The 20521-nt window shown below is 34.5% G+C and overlaps 1 protein-coding gene across 1 annotated transcript; it reads left to right on the top strand.

The window, feature by feature from the left end:
- The first annotated feature begins 705 nt into the window (after positions 1-705).
- Positions 706-19870, top strand: slc7a3b (solute carrier family 7 member 3b). Its single transcript, XM_087281700.1, has 12 exons — positions 706-826; positions 6160-6572; positions 8681-8842; positions 9627-9798; positions 10956-11074; positions 11158-11380; positions 12484-12623; positions 12706-12808; positions 14343-14572; positions 14681-14847; positions 14925-15033; positions 16516-19870. Exons 1-12 carry the CDS (start codon positions 714-716, stop codon positions 16659-16661), a joined length of 2097 nt encoding a protein of 698 aa, XP_087137826.1. The 5' UTR covers positions 706-713; the 3' UTR covers positions 16662-19870.
- Positions 19871-20521: the final 651 nt, after the last annotated feature.

The raw sequence follows: 20521 nt of genomic DNA, 5'->3' as shown, positions 1-20521 counted from the left end.
ATAATGGAATTATTATTTACATTCATGTAGGCCTATTATAACATAAAATATAGTATTTCTGAATTTTTTCTTTATTTCAAGAATTTGAGTTATGAATTACAGTATTACAATACTGCTTGGTATCGCGATACTTTAGCTGGTATAGTATAATGACATGAATTAATGGTATCAAGACAACCCTTTAATTTCTATGGAGTATGTTGTTTCAAGGGAACTCACAAAGTCATATCCATAACATATGTTTATTTTCCTAATTTAAAATATAAAAAAAGTTTACAGATTAATATTTTTCTGATCCCATAACTTTGGTTGATTCTTTTGGAAAATAACAGGATATTATTGGATATTTCAATATAATGTTAATATACTTTGTGTGTTTATGTTTAGTTTTTACTGAAAATGTCACATCCATAACGCTGAATTGCTCCTATTCAGAGTTTTATAATCTGAAATCTTGAGCACACGTTTTATGTAATGATGTATTAATAAATACAAATTACAAATGGTTGTTCTTTACAGTTTTAATCTGTAAAAAAATATTAACTTAAAAAAACAATGAATATACATGAGAACAAATGCAAACTAGTTTAGTTCAATGGAACACGTTTCTCTACAATGGGCATTGTTCTTGACGTCAGAGTAACCCTACCCATGGGGGGAAAATAAAGTATTTTCCTTAAAAGGTTGGTATTTCCGGGTGACTTTAGTATCGCATGTCCTGCTCTGTTGCTCATTTCTCTCGTCTGCTCCGTGAACGCTGCTCAGCGTGTCTGCTGTCTGTCTGCGTGCGAGCCGCTGGATCTTCAGCACATCATCTCAGTAGAGGGTAAGGTCTTTAACCTTCATTCTCCTAACAGTTCCTTCTAAGTCGTCAAATGTCTGAGGTAAAGATGTAAGAAATATTTATAAACTGAACGGTCTGGGTAAGGGGTTTTGTATTAAGCGATTCGTTAACGTTGACTGTGAAGCGGAAATCCCGTATGTTTATCATCTTCCTCGTGGTAGAAATGGCGCGCGTGCTTGTAGATACTGATTATAAATGTACGCTTGTTTATAGTTATTTATTTAACGTTATTGCCGCTTTTATTTTAATAAGACTGGAGAAATAAAAATATGTCATTGACATTTAGAATGTTTTAAAAGGAATATATTTACACTGATACGCTATTTTTTCAAAATGAAATAAACTTGTCTCAGGTAACGTGTCAGTTCTTCTTTATGTGAACATGATTTCAAGCATGACATTATAGGTCAATTGTCTAAAAAAAACTATCAATACCTGTACAAATAACTAATACCATACTCCAGTAATAATATTACGTTTAAATATAACGTTACGTACTTTTTCACATAAATATAATTTCTTGCATAAATATCTGAAGCCCTGTTGAAAATTCTTGTTTAATCTTTGTGACACACGAGTAAAGAGTTTTTACAGTGAGGAATTTGGGGAATCTCTTTAATCCCCACAATTTTTGAAATTGTGCGAATGTTCAGGAAAATAAAAGCATTTATGTACATTAAATTACTGTGTATATAACCAGGCAAATTATGGTTGAATATCCATCTGTAAAACAGCAAAACTGGCAGGTGCATAAAAAACTTTAGTTGTTGTTGTTGCCTGTAGTTATTACAGGGTGTCCGCGGGGTCCTAAAAATTGATAAATTAATTTAAAGAAATTTAAGGCCCTTTAAAAATTATTAAAAAGTCTTAAATGCTATTTTAAAATATATTAAATTTTATATCAGTATGCTAAAGCTTGCCTGAATTTTGTATATAAGTTTGCTGTGTAGTTTATGAAATCAAACAAATTCTGCTAAATTAGACATCACACGGCTTCGTTTTCTGCAGTAAACCAGATAAACACTTATTCCTGCTGTTGTAAAGGCCGGATTAACATTTTTATTCAGTATATAAATACAGTTTTAGTTTAGGATTAGTTTCTTGCAATCAGTATTAACAGTCAGTAAATATATTGCAATTTAAAATGTCGCCAATTTTACTGGTTGAAACCTGAAGTGGTGATGAGGTCTTAAAATGTATGCAGAGTCTTAAAAAGGTCTTAAAATGTACTGAATTTCAATCTCTGCTCCCTGTTTTTACTATATTTTAGCCCTAAATAAAATAGACTTAGATCATCATTGAGCTCAGAATGAGTTAATGAATAAATCATCATAGGCTGAACAAATATCCTGTGATGTTTAGCAAAAAAAATATCATTGTTTAAAAAAAGACTGATCTGTGAGTGTGGTGTCAGAAAGACATTATGAAATCTCATTCATGTAAATATAGGTGTGTTATGACAGGTGCTGCATGTGCATTCCATGTTAATAGTAATCTCTAAATACCAACACCAATAGTATTTTCAGGTCAATATTTCTCTTTCACAAAGAGCACAGAAATATTGCTAAGCCCCAATTAAATTGTCACTTAAGTAAAAAAGAAAAGAAAAACATGGGCATTTAGTCATCATCTTAAACTTTTAAATGAGACTCTCAAACCAGTAAGCTTTCAATTGAGTGAAGCAGACAATCCTGTTCATGCTACCTGTGAATGGATCACATCCAACCTGTTATAGTAGCTAGTTTATTTAATCTTTGAAATGTTTTTTTCTGGTTAATCGCTCATGGCAGAGGAATGTTTAGGGCAGGACCACATCAACTGCATGACTGCTGCTGTTTCCTCTTCCAGGAGGTGTTATTTAACATAACATCTCCCAGTCTGATGTACTGGAAAATAATGAATAATGAATCCCCTACACTAATGATTGTTCAATGACATCAATGTCCAAAGGCAGTGCTTTACATGGGCTTAGTGATAACTATCAGACTGTTTTAGTGTGATAATAAGCCACTATTTAACAGATTAAACAACGTTTTCACGTACTAGATTTTCTGTTTGCTTTGTTATGAAGTAAATGTTAATACCTTTATGCAACACCCATGAGAGGAAGTAAATATTTTCTGTGATCTTAATCGTAAAGAGTAAACCCGACGTAATCAGAAAAATATAAAAGCATCCTTGTTCTTTGTTTTTAGGTATTATGTTTGAGGAAATGTTTTGAATTTTACGTTAAAATGCCTACAGGAATAGGTAATCCGAAAACACAAATTGCTCACCCTCGAGTGGTTTCACACCCAACCCAAACAATCTCAAAAGAAGATATTTTGAAGAATGATGGAGGTCCTGATGTTAAAAAATCTACAAAATATCTTCTTTTGTGTTCAACAGAAATAAAACTCTTTGAAACAAGGTGATGGTGAGTAGATGATGACAGAATTTTTATTTTTGATGAGAAGGATTGAAATGTTTCCACGGTTTGCCATGTAAGCAGGCCCAGGTTTGCTTTACTGGTTAGTGCTATACACAGGATCTGATGAAACATGTATGACTACTCAAGCTACCAGACAGAAACCACTCTAGAAAACCTTCCCTGCGAGCGATCTATTTTCTTAAAAAAGCGTGTGATGGTTCTGCAGCTCATTATTGCTAATATTGGTGTTACCTAAATGTTGTGTTCAAATACTGTGGCTGACCTTTTGGAAATACTCACTAATCTGAATTAGCATTGCTCTAATATTTTACCCTCAGTACATACTCCGTTTCACTCAGCCTGCTCTTTTCATCCAGCCTGTAAATTGTGATGAATCGCTTTGGTCTTGCCTGAAAATTGTTTCTGTCCACACACCAACGTCACCGATCTTTAGCTGGGCTTTAGAGCTGTTGTGCTTTATGAATTATGTGTCTGTATTGAAAGGGCAATAAAAAGCTCTTAGATACGAATCTTTTTAATTCTCCTGATGGATTGAGCTGCCCTGTGGTCAAATAAGTTGTTCATAATGTGCTAAGTGAACGCTCTGTCTGTGTCTGTGGGTGTGATGGGAAACAGACACCCTTATTTTTGCCCTTTACATGCAATAACTTGTCTGAAGGGCTGTTCACATCAAGGATAATAACTATTAATGTTATAATCATAGCATTTCAACGTGAATTAAAATGTCCACCCCAACTATAATGACCAAGTAATTAAATCCCTTTCAGAATTATTTATTCAAAATGTTGAATGATTAATTGCGTATGCAATATGATATACAGAACAGTTACCTGCCCACTGTTTTTCTTCGCATTTTTCTAAAGAAATTGGGCTCTATCATACACTTGGTGCAAGATGTGTTGGGTGCTATTTGTTGTTATTTTCAGACCAGCGCAACCCTAATTTTTACATTTTGCACCACTTTGTGGACTCATCTGTGTTCCGGTCTAAAAAGGAGGTGTGTGAAGGCGCATTGTTGGAGCGTTACCATTTTGTGAAACTGAAATAGACCACTGATCAACTGAAAGCTAGTCCAAAGTCCAGTGCAGAGCACATTAGTAATGAGTCTTTGCAGGTTCAAATGCTTGCACATTGCTTAACACACACAGGATGTACAGCAATATGCAAATATCTTTAAATATGAAAACAAATTAAAGGATTAAAATGTTACAAAAATGATTATTTACTACATAAAAATAAAATCCACTACCTCCACTTCATCTTTGGGCCTTTTTTCAGTTTATTTATGCAAATTTAAATTGTTATTATAATTTTATTATTATTGGCAGTATTATTTATTATATGCAGATTTTTATTTGTTTTAATACAAACAAGTTTAGATTTGTCCACCTGTTGGGTTTTGGAGATGTATGCATCACTATATGCTGCATAAGAATAGAACGAGTGTTTGGTTATAACGATTTTTTACCACACTTCATTATTATTTGTTTGCTGGAATTTAGAACTGAAACAAATCTTTGCGCTTAACAAACTAAGTTAAATATGTAGACTAATAGATGTCTTCAGTGGAGTGTGTACAACACCGTTTCTTAATCCACGAAAGTAAAGAAGTAAAAGTAAAATATAGAGAAAGTATCGAAGGGGTCGAATAGAAGTGTCGTTCTTTATCCTCACGCTTCAGATGATCTGTTTAACGGTTTTCTCTCTACGGAAGCATTTAATTTTTCCACTTACAAAGTCCACCATGTAAATAGCAATGTGCCATGGCGGGACACAACTTGCTCTTAAAGGGAATGGGAGAAGAGGCTCAGATTGGTTTAAAGCAAAATATGCTCAAAACACACCTATAACTCATTTGGAGAATATGCTAGACCATGTGCTTGGGATCAGAGCATATTTTTCTGTCCTTAAAATAGCAAAAGTAGATTCAGACACGCTCTTAATGCTTTTGCGCCATGTGCTTTAGACTTTGAGCCTAGGTCATTAAAATAAAGCCCACAGTCTTTAATTCTGAATGTTTTTAATGGTTTGCTTTTAATGCAAGCTGTTAATTTGTTTGTTTAAACACTGTCTTTATTCATTTTTAAGAACAAGTGTACTAACATGTCGGCAGCTAGCTCTCTCCAACTCTCACATGGTCACCACTGAAGCTAAGCAGGGCTGCACCCGGTCAATATCTGGATGGGGGACCGCATGGGAAAGCTATATATACAGTTGAAGTCAGAATTATTAGCCCCCATGTTTATTTTTTCCCTGTTTTCTGTTTAATGGAGAAAAGATTTTTTTCAAAACATGTCTAAACATAATAATTTTAATAAATTACTTCTAATAACTGATTTATTTAATTTTTGCTCTGATGAAAGTAAATAATATTTGACTAGATATTTTTCAAGGCGCTTCTATGCAGCTTAAAGTGACATTTAAAGGCTTAACTAGGTTAAAAAGGGTAACTAGGCAGGTTAGTGTAATTAGGCATGTTATTGTGTATTGATGGTTTGTTCTGTAGACTATCGAAAAAAAGTTAGCTTAAAGGGGCTAATAATTTTGACCTTAAAATGGGTTTTAAAAAATTAAAAACTGCTTTTAATCTAGCCAAAATAAAACAAATAAGACTTTCTCATAACAGGAGAACAGTAAGAAAAATTTCCTTGTTCTGAAAAAAAAAATTAAAAGGGGGGCTAATAATTCTGACTTCAACTGTATATATAATAATTTTATTGCATGTACACACAATATAACGATATTAACACAAATTAATAACAGGTGATACAAGATAGCTGTTACTAAATTTGTCCCTTTTGGATATTTTCCACTCTCATTTTAATAAAGAAGTAAATATTGGATTATGTTTTCAAAATTTTTTTTGGTTTTCTCTCTCCTTTAGTGCCTTCATCTTTATCCCGGTCTCTTCAACATCATCATCCATCATGACCAAGAATAAACTGGCCTCCTTTGGGAAGATGCTGCTGAGGCGTCGTGTGCTGGATGACTCTCCAGTGGAAAGCCACTTCGCTCGATGCCTCACCACTTTAGACCTCATAGCCCTCGGTGTGGGGGCGACGCTGGGCGCAGGGGTTTACGTCCTGGCTGGTGAAGTGGCCCGAGAAAAGGCTGGACCTGCCATTGTGCTCTCTTTCCTCATTGCAGCCTTGTCTTCAGTCCTCGCTGGCCTGTGCTACGCTGAATTCGGTGCACGAGTTCCCAAGACTGGATCTGCTTACGTGTACAGCTACGTGACAGTAGGGGAAATATGGGCCTTCATAACGGGATGGAACCTCATTCTTTCTTATGTGATTGGTAAGTGTGTAGATGTTATCTTTGGAAAGTATTTTACTAACATGTTCTGTAAGGAGGGCTGGGCAATGTGATAAATATCTCACATCATCATATAAGTCATCTCATATTTCCATCACTAAAATGTCTTCAGTTTCAAAACCTAAATTTTAGACCTTAAAGTCTTAAATTCACTGACATTGGTTTGTAGGTTTTAAATCGTTTTTAACAGGTCTTTATTTTGCTTTGTCCAATTAAAGCTACTCAATTTAGGCTGACGTCTATCCAATGACCAACAGTTATTTAACCTTATTTTTTTATAAAACTTTTTTCACTGTAAAGAGATACAATTCACAACAGCTATTAGACATTTTTACAGCAAATTCCCCAAATTAAAAAAAAAAAACATGATTCCTCATAATACCGGGCCATTAGAAAAAATCTTAACCCCTGTGTAACAGTGCGTTCACACTGAAGGCAGCGTGAAAGTCAGAGTAGTCGGAAGTCATTAATTTTCAATGAGGGCGTCAAGTTGAAATCAAGTCAACTTTATGGTAATGAGCTATGATGCAGTTCGACGGCATTCAATCCGCTTGTTAAGTCATGACGTATAGGTGACGTATATACTATTTCCTGGTCCAAGCTGCTACTCTTTTGAATTGATTGAATATTCGTTTATGGCCAATTTTTAGTCACATGGCACATTAAAATGTATTTTATATAAAATCATGGTGTAAAGTCCACTGCTTTAAAGGAATCCAGAGAACATAGCCCTGTTAACTTTACTTCCTTGTTGAGTTGTTCTCAAGGGTTTTAGTAATGCAGTTGACGGATTTCCAATTATGTATGATTTTTTTTTACAGGGACTGAAAAAAAGTTACTGGCGACTTACTGATGCATTAATGTTATAAATGTTTTTTTTTATTATTTTTACGGGAATCTTACGCTAACTAATGACAGTACAAAACAGTATTGCTGCTTCAGAGTATTTCAGACATATGAAAAATATTGGATAAGTGGAGCAAAGCCACGCCACAGGTGGATTTTGTGAAACTGGATTAAATGAATTTCATAAAAGGAGTACAACATTTTCACACGAGAAAGCACATTTTTATGCGGGTATGTAAGTGATTTGCTAATATGCTGTAATGGCTCCTTTTAATATGAGGTTAATGTAGTGAATTTTGACGCTCTCGTTGCCGGAGCTGTGAAAGCATACAGTGTTGTTGTCAGAGCGGACTTGGACACTCTCACTGCCTTCAGTGTGAGCGCACAAGAAGCCTAAAATTTCATTTTTAATGGCTGACCAAAAAATCTTAAATTAGACTTGAGGAAATCTGCAGAAACAGATCTACATTGATCACATGTAAACGACTACTATTTTTTTCTAACATTTTAAAGTATGTACTCTGATTTTTTTTCACTTTATTCAGAACTGCAGTGTGGACAAATGTTTAATTAAAGTATTAAATAAATATCAAGGCTCTCGAAGAAGTTTTTATTCACACAACATAATAAGAAACACTATACAACACAAAAATAACGGATATAGGTAAAGAAATATAGCTGCAAGCAGCGATTACGGGGCCAAGCACATAATGAACATCTTTTGCTTATTATTTTGGATTTTTTAGGAAACAAATGATGTAATTCAATTAATTATTGAAATGAGCTTCAAATGAAGTGCAGAGCCTGGTGAGATTTAAATGCAGTGCAGAGCCTAATGAGCATCAAACGCATCCAGAGCCTGATGAGCTTTAAATGCACTGCCTTATTTTGTGGCACCACAAAATAATCGATAGAGTATAACATGAAATGATTTGTCTATACAATATATATTGTCATATCGCACAGCTCTACATTTAAGTGTTGTTTAGGCTAAAAGGACTTTTTCCCTTTTGAATCCGAATATACTCATTAATCATCTCCCAAGTGTTAATTCCGAATGCCAAGACCAATTATATCTGATCACAAATGAGCTGAAGTGGTTTTGAAATGGTTTGAAGTGTTTACTCCTCTGGTCTAAGGGGCTTTGGAGTGTCTGCTTAAGTTTAACACAACAACTGGATGTTCTGAAGTCTTTTGCATCTGCTAATAGTGTCATATGATATTTTTTTTCTCATTTTTTAAAGGCACAGCTAGTGTGGCACGAGCTTGGAGCGCCACTTTCGACAGCCTGTTGGCACAAAAGATCTCCACTTTCTTCAAAGCCTTCATGTCCTTTCCAGACACTCAAAATGTGTTGGCAAAATATCCAGATGTGTTTGCCCTGATCCTAGTCATGTTGCTCACTGGTGAGAACCCTTTTGTTTCTGTTTAAGACCCTGTTTACAACTCTTATCGAGATTTAATTTTCAGCAGTCCGATCACAATTTGATGACGGGTAGTTGGGGGCCAAATGTTTTGAATTTGTTCATTTGTTCATCAAAGGCATTTAGAGAAAGTGCATTTCACCAGATTACTTTTGTAGTGTAGACTCTTATCGGATTGAATAAATTGAAACCGCAACTTAAGACCACCGACTCTGAGCCTCTGATCTCATCCTGAAACATTAGGGGACGATTCGCTGAAAACTAAACCCACAGTATTCTGTGTAGTTTTGCGGCTGAAGCTAAAGCTGCAGCTCCCAGAATTGCTTCGCATGGTCTCCTTTTGCATTCGTATGTTATTTTTGTATGTTTATTTCATGATATTACATCAGAAAAAGTCAGTGCACATGAACCCTACCCTAAAAAAGTTGTGGAAAATGGTTAATAGTGTCTAGCTCATTCATAGCAGACATAATGTGTTTCCAAAAATTCCATTATTTAAGTTGAAGATTGTGTATCTTTGTTCTGGAATGATTCTTGTAGACTCCACTTTCTATCAGACACCTGGCTTTTGTGCTTTTCTGACAAGTGAGCCCAAAGAGAAACAAAGGTTTCTTTGGTTTTACTACAGCAACTATAATTGAAAGTTTTATGCTTCAGCGCCGCATGCATTAGTCAAAAGACTGTAACTCACACTTTCCTTTCCCCATTGCCGTGCAAATGACCATTAATGGTGTGAAATTGCTACCTTTCACCTCCCACTCTACAGGACTATTGGCATTTGGAGTGAGTGAGTCTGCACTTGTCAACAAGATCTTCACAGGAATCAACCTGGTGGTTTTGACATTTGTCATCATATCAGGCTTTGTGAAAGGCGACACTGCCAACTGGAACCTCACTGTGGAGGATTACATTAACAGGACCAACATAACTGGAGCACAGTAAGTTACACTGCATCAACTTTCATATATGCGTGTACATCATCATCATTATTATTATTAAAGTATTGAAAAGATGTGTGTGTGTGTGTGTGTGTGTGTGTGTGTGTGTGTGTGTGTGTGTGTGTGTGTGTGTGTGTGTGTGTGTGTGTATTAGTGCTGTTTCACGATTAATCACATGCAAAATAAAGGTGTGTTTTAATATAATTTTATGTATGTATTTATATTTTATTGGGTATATATGAATACGCACATGCATGCAAATATTTGAGAAAATGTTTATTTATATTTAGATATATAATATATAATACAACGTATATGTAAATTGAAATATAATATACCTGTATATATGTCAAACGTTATAATAATACTATATAAACATGCCTGCAAATATCTTTTTAATTTTATGCAAACAATTTCAAAATGACAACATCAACAGTCTGAGGTATCAAGACATTTGTGCTGCCCATTACATTACAAACCACAGGAGCGGGTAAATTCTTTAGCAGGATAGCGCTCCTTCTCATACCTCAGCCTCCACATCAAAGTTCCTAAAAGCAAAGAAGGTCAAGGTGCTCCAGGATTGGCCAGCCCAGTCACCAGATATAAACGTTATTGAGCATGTCTGGGGTAACATAAAGGAGGAGGCATTAAAGATGAATCCAAAGATACTTAACGAACTCTGGGAGTCCTGCAAGAATGTTTTCTTTGCCATTCCAGATGACTTTTTAGTAGGACATTTGAGTCATTGCAGAGATGTATGGATGCAGTCCTCCAAGCTCATAGGAGTCATACACAATATCAATATCAATTATTTTCCACTGCACCATGACTTTATATCCTATATTGAACATTAGTTCTGTTAAGTAACAAGACTTTTTTCTGAGCAAAGTCAGACCTTACTGTCCTAATTAAATACTTAAAAATCAAGGCACAATCATATTTTATTTTGGTAAAATAAGCATAAACTAGAGGCCTTTGCCTTTCAAGCCACTTCTGATAGCAAATGATCAACCAGAAGTAGAGTTATTATTTGTTGTTCCTATAACCTGAAGAGGCAGCAGATAATAACTTGTAAATGTTTTTTTTTTTAAATGATAAAAGACTGTATATTAAGAGTTGTCCTTAAATGTAACATTTTAATCTCTCGTGCTTCTTAGGAAAATTGAAAAGGAGTTCGGTTCGGGTGGCTTTGCTCCGTTTGGCTTGAACGGAGTCCTCAGTGGCGCTGCTACCTGCTTCTATGCATTTGTGGGTTTTGACTGCATTGCAACCACAAGTAGGTTCAGCAAAATGCCTTCAGTAAAACTAGCATGTCCTACTATTATAATCAGTCTTACCTCAGCTCATTTGATGTCACAGGTGAGGAGGCCAAAAACCCCATGCGTTCCATCCCGATTGGCATTGTGGCTTCTTTGCTCATCTGCTTTTTTGCCTACTTCGGAGTGTCCGCAGCTCTTACGCTCATGATGCCCTATTACATGCTGGACAAGCACAGCCCACTACCTCAGGCCTTTGATTATGTGGGCTGGGGCCCTGCTCGCTATATTGTGTCCGTGGGTTCTTTGTGCGCCCTTTCCACCAGGTATGTTATATGAGCCTAATATGACAGTTGTTTTTGTGTTGTAAAATAACTGTTAGAGAGGATCTGAAGATAAAATTTACTGATTCATGCACTTAAAACAGCATCATTAGTGATTGATTATGTGTGTAGGAAACAAAACTGCTTTTCCCAAAGACATGCAGATTTGAATATAGTATTTTATATCAAATTTTTTTTATTTTAATATTCACAGTTTACATTACATTTTTGTTTAAATTTATAGAACTAATATTGATCTATTCATCAAAAGTTTGCCAAAAATATGGCTAAGATATTGATTTTTATTCCGTGATTCTGCGTTTTACACATCTTAAAAACCTAAAGGTCTTCAACTGTTTCAATTTCTTTATAAAAGTGTGTTTTCCTCTCTATTGTCAACTTTAGTTTTCTTTTTATTTAAAAGACACTTAATAATCATTGAATAAATATTGCATTAAAAAAATCATATTTTAATTTTGATATATTTTTTTATTAATTTTCTAATTTTTATTTATTTCTATTTATATATTTGTTTGCGTATAATCTTTCATTGAAATATTAAGTTGTTCTTATCATGTAATGTTTTTATGTATATTGATCTCACCATAAAATAGCCAAAAATTGTTGATGTGGCAATAAATAAATAATTAGCTGTAGGGATGTAACAATTCACCTTACTCACGATTCCATACGATTTACTATACTAATCACATGATTCATAATTTAGTACCGATTTTTAAACAAAATGATTTGAAACAAATTTAAGTAAAGAGCCGTTAAATTTTTTTAAAGCAAGAGTGGTAAAGCAAACACAGCGCCCCTCAGTTCAAAACATGTATTGCGATTCATTCAACATTTCAACCAGGTTGAACCATCACATATTTGAATCGATTTTCAACCGTCTCACCGTGAATCGTTACATCCCTAATCAGCAGTAACATCTACACTTATACTTGTATTATATTATATGAATTTTACTTCATTATTAAACTGAAAATGTTATTGATTACAGCTAAACAATGACACTCTTGTATTTCCACAACTGCTTTATTGATCTTAATCATATAAAGTGCTGAAAATAAGGGTCTCTTTTTGTTGTTTTTCAGCTTGCTGGGCTCCATGTTCCCTATGCCTCGTGTGATTTATGCCATGGCTGAAGATGGTCTGCTTTTTCGATTTCTCTCTCGGATGCATAAGAAAACCAAAACTCCTGCCCTGGCAACACTTGTGTCTGGTATTGTAGCAGGTAAGACTGCACTATTATTAATTTGTTCATGCAATTAATGTCAAGAGATGATTATTTTAATTAAAATTCTCCTTCGCTGTAGCTCTGATGGCCTTCCTGTTTGATCTCGATGCTTTGGTAGACTTGATGTCGATTGGGACCCTGCTGGCATACACTCTGGTGGCTGTGTGTGTTCTTATTCTTCGGTGTGTGTATATGTACAGTACTGTCCTTTTTAAAAGTTTGGGCTAGAATAGAATATACCCTCTTTTTTGGCACCAATTGCCTGGTGGTCAGTGTGTCGATAAATAGCTCAACTGTCAAGTTTAAGTCTTTCAGTTTTCCAGATCACAGGTCTCCACTTCAAAAGCAAAATATCTTAAATGGATCTATAAAAGAATCGACTCTCTTTGTAGAGTGTTAGTTTGCTGCTGAATCTGTATTTGTAGAATAGCTTTGCCAAATTTTATGACATTCACCTCTAGAGATTTATTATTTTTTATTTATCTTTTTTATTTATTTTTTTTAATAATTTTTTTTTAGGGTTTTCACCTTTAGTGGTATAGGATAGTGGAGATTATACAGACAGGAAAGTGTGGGAAGCAGAGATAGAGGAAGGATCGGCAAAGGACTTCAAGCCTGGAATTGAACTCGGGTTACCGTAAGCACCTTGGTGCTATATGTTGACGCACTAACCGCTAGGCTATTGGTTTACTTTAGGTACTTTGGATTACTTTTTTTTTTTAATGAAATTTTATTATTGTTTTAAAATAATAGCCACAGAGTCCATTCAAAGAATATAAGAAACAAATACACGACTAAAAGAAATATTTGTAAAAAAAAAAGAAAGAAAGGAAAAAACTAGCCTGTTAAACTGTTAGACATAGAGTAAATGACAGAAATATCTAAAATAGTTATATAAAAATGGTTTTATTTTTATGTAATTTTAAAGGTTCTGTGAAGGTCATATTATTAACCATAAAGAAAAAACTAACAAATGATATGAGAGATGGTCCACGTCAATTACAAAAGAGTCAATAAAAACCCTGACAAGGAACTTTAAGCACAACTCAGAAAAAAAATATTTTACATGACCGGATTAAGCATTTCTATCTAACTATTATAGAGCGTTATATTAATATGACGACCAATGCATGTTTTAATTATCAAATGAGCATTTTAGAATGATTTCTGAAGGATCATGTAACATTTAAGAATGCAGTGTCTTATAAAAATACAGCATCTATCACAATGCATTAACATACATTAAAATATAATAGGCATTTAAAATCGGAATAATACACTGCAAAACATGCTCTTCCTATTTATTTTTGTCTTTTTTCTAGTCCAAATGTCTAAAAATTCTTAAATCAAGAAGCTTATACTAGACAAGCAAAACAAATAGTCTTGTTTTCGGAAATGATATGTCGAAATTAAGTGAGTATTTCAGTAAAACAGGCAAAACTATCTCACAATAGGGTTAGCAAAATAGTCTTATGTCAAAATGAAAAACAAAATTATTTTGCTTACCCCATTGGCAGATTATTTTTCTTGTTTTAGGGAAAGTCTTAGCATTTTATTTCTCAAAACAAGAATTTTTCTTTTGCTAACTTGCTAATATTTACTTCACAATTGTACTATTATTTTTAACAAATAAGTGCAGTCTTATTACTTATGATTTCCTTAAAAACATGAATGTTTTTGTTTCAAAATTTAAGATTATTATTGTTTAATCCACAGGTATCAGCCGAGCAGGCTTGGGTCCAGCGGTGCAGATGTGAAGCCTGTGGAGCTCCAGAGGCTGGAGGCTAAAGCAGTCATGGATGTGGACAGTGGAGATGAGTACAGTCAGGATATGGAGACGATACCTCTTAAAAAAAGGTTTTCCATAAGGATGCTTGTGCAGCCCATATGTGATGTACCCACCAAGATTTCAGGCATCATTGTTTACTCTGCGTGCGGCACCATATGTAAGCATTTCATTAAATCAGTCTTTTTCTGAAACCTAGAATTAAAATTGAGACTTTAAAACGTTGTTCAGAAAGTGAAAAGAGTAATGGTTCTCTTCTGCTCCTCAGCCGTGTTGTTCACGCTGCTGTGTTTGGTGCTGTCGGTGTGCTTGGAGCAGGTGGCTATGGGTCACCCTCTTTTTATCTGTTTGGTTGTTCTCCTGTCGGTTCTGTCCACTGTCTGCATCGTCGTCATTTGGCGCCAGCCCCAGAGCAAAGAGGCTCTCACTTTCAAGGTACAGACTTAAATGTGGAGCTTTGTAAAATCAACAATCTTTAGGTGGTTATAGTAACCTCTCTCTGCATTTTGTAGGTCCCTTTGCTTCCCATTCTCCCATTGATCAGCATCTTTGTAAATATTTACCTCATGATGCAAATGAGTGGAGCGACGTGGATTCGTTTTGCAGTATGGATGGCAATTGGTGAGTTAATGCTAGTGGTGTGACGGATCACAAATCTCACAGTTCGGATCACACTATGGTTTTTGAGTCACGGAACGGATCATTTTTCGGATTAGCAAAAAAGGGAGAAGACAAATGTCATTTGCTTTGCATCTATACAAAAATATTACTTTAAAAACCATTGGTGTTAACAGAACTGAGAACCTGTAATTTGAATAAAAATAAGAAAATTAAGAGCTGTTAGAAAAAATAGAAAAATATTTAATAGGAAAAATTATCTTCGCTACTGTTGCTGAGAATGCTAAATATAAAAATCTAACATCTTGTACAACATATCAATTTTATTTTCAATTAGTGATTCAACAATTCACACATTAAACTTCATGTTTCATTATAGGTGGATCATTTTTGAAAACCTATTCAGCGATATAATTTTTGACTTTTTTTGTCACCCCTTATTGGTTAAACAATGTAATCGCTACACCTTTCATCAGAGTCAAGTTCCATTAAACACTGATAAACACATAAGTGTTTATATCTGAACCATAAACTGTTCTCCCAGTACTTCTGTATTATTTAATTGTTTGTAACTAACTGAATAAGTGTAAAAAAACTGAATCTTTCTCGATTAAACGCAGGTTTTATTGAAGCGCCTTGAAGGATTAATAAACATGCAAATCATTATGATTTATCGCCCATGTTACGCGGGTTTGAACTGAGATCACAATCTTTTAATGTTTTGTGCAGATTTACTTTGAATGCACTAATGCAGTCTAAACAAACAGTGACAGAAAACACCTTTAATTGATACCCTACGAAAGCATAATGATGACTAAAAAAGTTGTGGTTGAACATACCTATATTTTACAGGGAAGACAAAATGCTTTCATGCACGTGATTTGAATGATGCGGGAGGCGATCTCTCTGCGATCGTTATAACCTATGAATTCACAAAAAGTTATGAATTCGCGGGTCACGTGCGTTCCGAACTGTGAGTTGTGATCCGTACGTGATCACAGATCAACAGTCATCCGTTACACCCCTAGTTAATGCATATTGAATTGTTTTCATCATAGGTTTGGGTACTTGCAAATTTAGCTTATTAGATTGTTTTACTGTTAACATGTGAGGAAATTAAAATGATTGAAGTGATAGTGAGAACTTTTCTAATTTTGTAATTTGTGAAATATTTCAAACAGTTGGCTGTTTTCAAATCAAAATACTTTTTTTTTTCTAAAAAAATCTTTCTTGAACTGCAAATCGTCATATTAGAGTGATTTCAGACAGTGAGACTGAAGACTGGAACATTTAAAAAATAAAAGAGTATAATTAAATATATTATTGCTTCACGGTATAGCATTTTATCGTATTTATTATCTAATACATGTAGTCATCTATTTTATTTAAATAGTAGTGTAATTATATACTAATAATTAGAATATCTCTTCAGTATTTTGTAGTGTTACATTTGAAGGTTTAACTATATAACTATGTCTCTTATAGGTTTCCTTATTTATTTTGCGTATGGGATACGTCACAGCTCTGAGGGCAAAAACAATTCTCCTCAGAAATTTGAGCCCATCCTTCAGGGAAAGAAGCCGATTTACCTTGCTGAAGATGGTAGTGAGAATGAGGGAGCCACACCTTAAGAGCAGCAACTGGATTGGTATGGCAGCCACTTTACAACTGGTTTTGTAAAATGCTGCAGGCACTTTCATTTTTGCACCTTACGATTTTGTTTGCCTCAAATAATGGTTTACACGAATCATTTTTATTCAATAGGCAAACTCTGTATTTTTGTGTAATGGTACAGTGACTGTGCCTCTGGGTTACAGTCTGAAAAGGTATGATCTAGTACTCCATGTACTTTTCTCACACAAGAACTAGGTCAGAACTGCTACACAAAAGTGTCTCGGCCTGTTTCTGGTCATTCAGCGGGATTCAGTCATTTTTCAACATGCTATTTGAAGGATTTGTTCTGACAGGCTGGACAAATCTTATTGGGTGTTTCCAACCTAATTTTTAAGTCATGATGCAACATGAATGTCTAAATTCACTCATTTTAGGCTTCCTATAGCACAATGTGTGACTTAGTAGTGAGTGTGACTGATTGCACAATGTCCTCTGATGCCTCATGAGTTCAACACTGCAGTAAAATATCAAAGCGGATAAACAAAGGCAAAAGTTTACTTTACTGTCCACTTTTTCCACCCAGCACCCTGTTGTGTTGAGTACGAGTCCCTATGCTTCACGTTAGCACAAACAGATTTACTATATAAACCAATGTAAATAATGACCATAGATGTATATACATTAGATGCCTCATTAACACTTGTTTTTATGAGAACAGACTGGAATGCACAAACTCTGTCAGTGACAGTGCATCTGCAACCGCAGTTCACAAGTATTAACTTCACTATCTGCAATAGATTTCTGTTGATGATTGTTTAATTAACACAACACAATACAATACACACTCAGTGGGCTAACATTATAAATGTAAAGGTCCTGTGAAGTGGTTTGAAATGTGCATTTTTTTTATTTAAGGTTTGATGTATTCTCAACTTAAAAATGAAGAGAGGGCGGGGCATAAAGTGGATCCTCCCCTTAAAAAAACAGCCAATAGCGTTTTGTTTTATCACAGCAATGGCAGTGATAGTGGTTGAGCACAAGCACATCAAATGAAAAGCGAATGAGAAGTGTCTTGAAGGGGCGGGGCATGTCAGACACTAGAAAGCATTTGATTGGTCAAGATTTGATGAGAAACTGAAATATGAGGTGATGTGAAAAAAATGTTGATTCATTTAGGCGGTGATAAACTACAAGCTTTACATGCTTATATCAGGTTTATATCTTCTAAATGGGAATTTTGTCACTGTTTTATATCAAACTATCAACACTTATAGAGATTCTTGAAGACTAACATACTGATACTAACATCTAAAACACATTATTTTAAATTCACTGGACCTTTGACAGTTTAAAAACACAAACCAGATCAATCTCACATGTGAATTGTTTGTATATTTATTTGGTAAGTAAAATCTATGCATAGTTTACAATTAGATGCTGCACATTGTTGTCACATCTTGAAAAGTGACGACACATTGACTGTTTCAAGATGGTGGATTTCTAGAGGCATCTATGTACACACATCTATGGTATTGAATAGACTAGCTGCTTGTAAATGCTGTCAGTCCTATGTATGGTTTTTGTGCAGTGTGAACCAACTCAAAATAGGCCAGAGAGATTCTGGAGAGTATATTTAGTCAATGTTTTGAGCTCAAGACTGCCCTTGTAGTACTTCATTTTATAAAGTTGATACAACTGAAAAAAAGATAGTGGGTTACAGCTGTAATTTTATATTCGTAAATGTATATTTTTGTAAATTGATTGATGTATTTATGTACCAGTAGGAAGAAGTGTATTTATTGTTGATATTTTTGGCTTTTTTAGTAACAGGGATTGTTCTCTCTATTGAACTGTACAGTAAATGTAAAAATGTTCATGTGCTTAACAGCTAAATTGGATCATTTTCCAATTGTCCTATTTTGTGAAATGAGTGTTGTTGTTTTTACTTGTGTGGCAAAATGAGTAATTTCTCGTCAGCATCAAAGTGCTCTTATTTGTCATGCCGTTTTGCCAGTGTCATCCTTTAAAGATGACCTACTTTATGCTGTTTTCAGAATGTTTTTTGTAAAAACATTGCTTAATTTTTTCTTTAGGAAAAATTATGGAGCATTTAGATTTTTGGTCCTTTTTTATTTGTTGCTGGGATGTGGTGTATGTATTTGTAAAGGTCAGAATGATGACCTTTATACGCTGAACATAAATGCTTATCAGTATATTTTTAAAAGTCATTACCACTTGCTGCAACTATAAAGTCCCCACAGTGTGTTTTAATGTTTACACAAAGCTGCTTTGTAGTGCGTCTGGAACTGTTTCCTTCATTGTATTGAAAATCATTTTACAAAGTTTGAGCAGACACTGCCTTCTTTTATAGTACATGTAATATTGGTGACTAAATGTCCTCAGCAGTAAAGGCTTTACGTGGCTTAGTGCTGTGACTATCTTTTCCTCAGTCTTTCAGAAGAAAAACTTTTTTTTTTTTTGAAGACGAAGAGACTTTTTAAAGCATACATGTATTTCTGATCAGAGTTGTGGAAGGTTTGATTTATAAGTAAAACGTGTTTGTCGTTTACAGTACTTGTGTGCTCAGCTTCATTTAACAATATTAACATTTACAACTTACGATTTGAAAGTGTTGAAATATCACAGAGGTACTTTTTTAATTATTACATTACCAAACATTTTAATTGTTAAGTAAATGATACCTCAAATGTAAGATTTGAAGCTGCTATGAAAAAAACAACAACTTGAGGATTAACCCTCGCATTACGACAGCTCTGTTGCCATGTATTGCTACTGTTATTAAAAAGACATCACTGTTTACTGTATAAAGCATCATATTTATGTACATATTGTTTGTTTAAAGCTGAAGTGTGAAAATGTTGTGCCCCCATTGTCACCAAATTAAACTTTTTAATTTTAGGTATCATCATTTATTTATATTTTAAATTTTGTATTTATTTATTTATTAAAATGTGTTTCAAGAAAACATCCCAATCTGTCATGAGTCAAAATAGAGAGAGAATAAAAAACAAATTTGGGTTTAGCCAGTTAAGCCATCTGTGGCTGATTGGTCTTGTTATTTCTGTGTATTAAGATTTGATGGAAGTATTTTATCAATAAACAAATAACACACTTCAGCCTTATTTTTTCCTATGTAAAAAGCCTACTTAAATGTGCCTTTATTATGTGCAATGCTGTTATCAAATAAAAGTGTCCTCTCTTGTCATTCAGTTGTGCATGGTTTTCTTTTGAAATGAAGAGAAAAAGTGATATTATAATGCATTTCATACAGAAGAGCAGAGGTGAAAATAAAAATTTACAAGGACTCAAACTACTATAATTGAGTAGTTTTTCTCAGAAATTGTAATTTACTAAGTAGTTTAAAAAAAAAACTTCTACCTTGAGTACAAACTACAGTCACTATTTATTTATTTTACGAGGATTGGCTGAGTAGTCTTGTGATTCCTGTCCAATCAAATCACACATAGCAAATCAAAGGTAAATCATATCATACTGAACCACCTCAAGACATGTGCGATTTATGCAGCAAACTCTTTGGAAGCATTAAAAGTGTCCAAGAAAATGTCCAAAATCTTTGCACGCAATAATCCAGAGACGTTTAGATGCATGTCACTGAAGAGAAGATGATAGTTTACTGTATGATGACCGAAATAGCCTTAAACACCCAGCAGGCACAAGACGTCAACATGGCGTCAGATTGACGTTATACCCCAACGTCGTGGGGACATTGCATTTTGTTTGGAAATGAAAAAAACGGGTTGACATCAAAATCCCAATGTCCAACCTAAAAGCATCAGAATCCCAATATCCAACGTCCAACCTAAAATCAACCAAATATCAATGATAAATGATGATT

Source organism: Danio rerio, chromosome 14 (genome assembly GCF_052040795.2).
Source record: "Danio rerio strain M-AB ecotype USA chromosome 14, GRCz13ab, whole genome shotgun sequence".
NCBI classification, from domain to species: Eukaryota; Metazoa; Chordata; class Actinopteri; order Cypriniformes; family Danionidae; genus Danio; species Danio rerio.
Note: the sequence above shows the minus strand (reverse complement) of the source record. Positions and strands in the feature narration are given on the sequence as shown.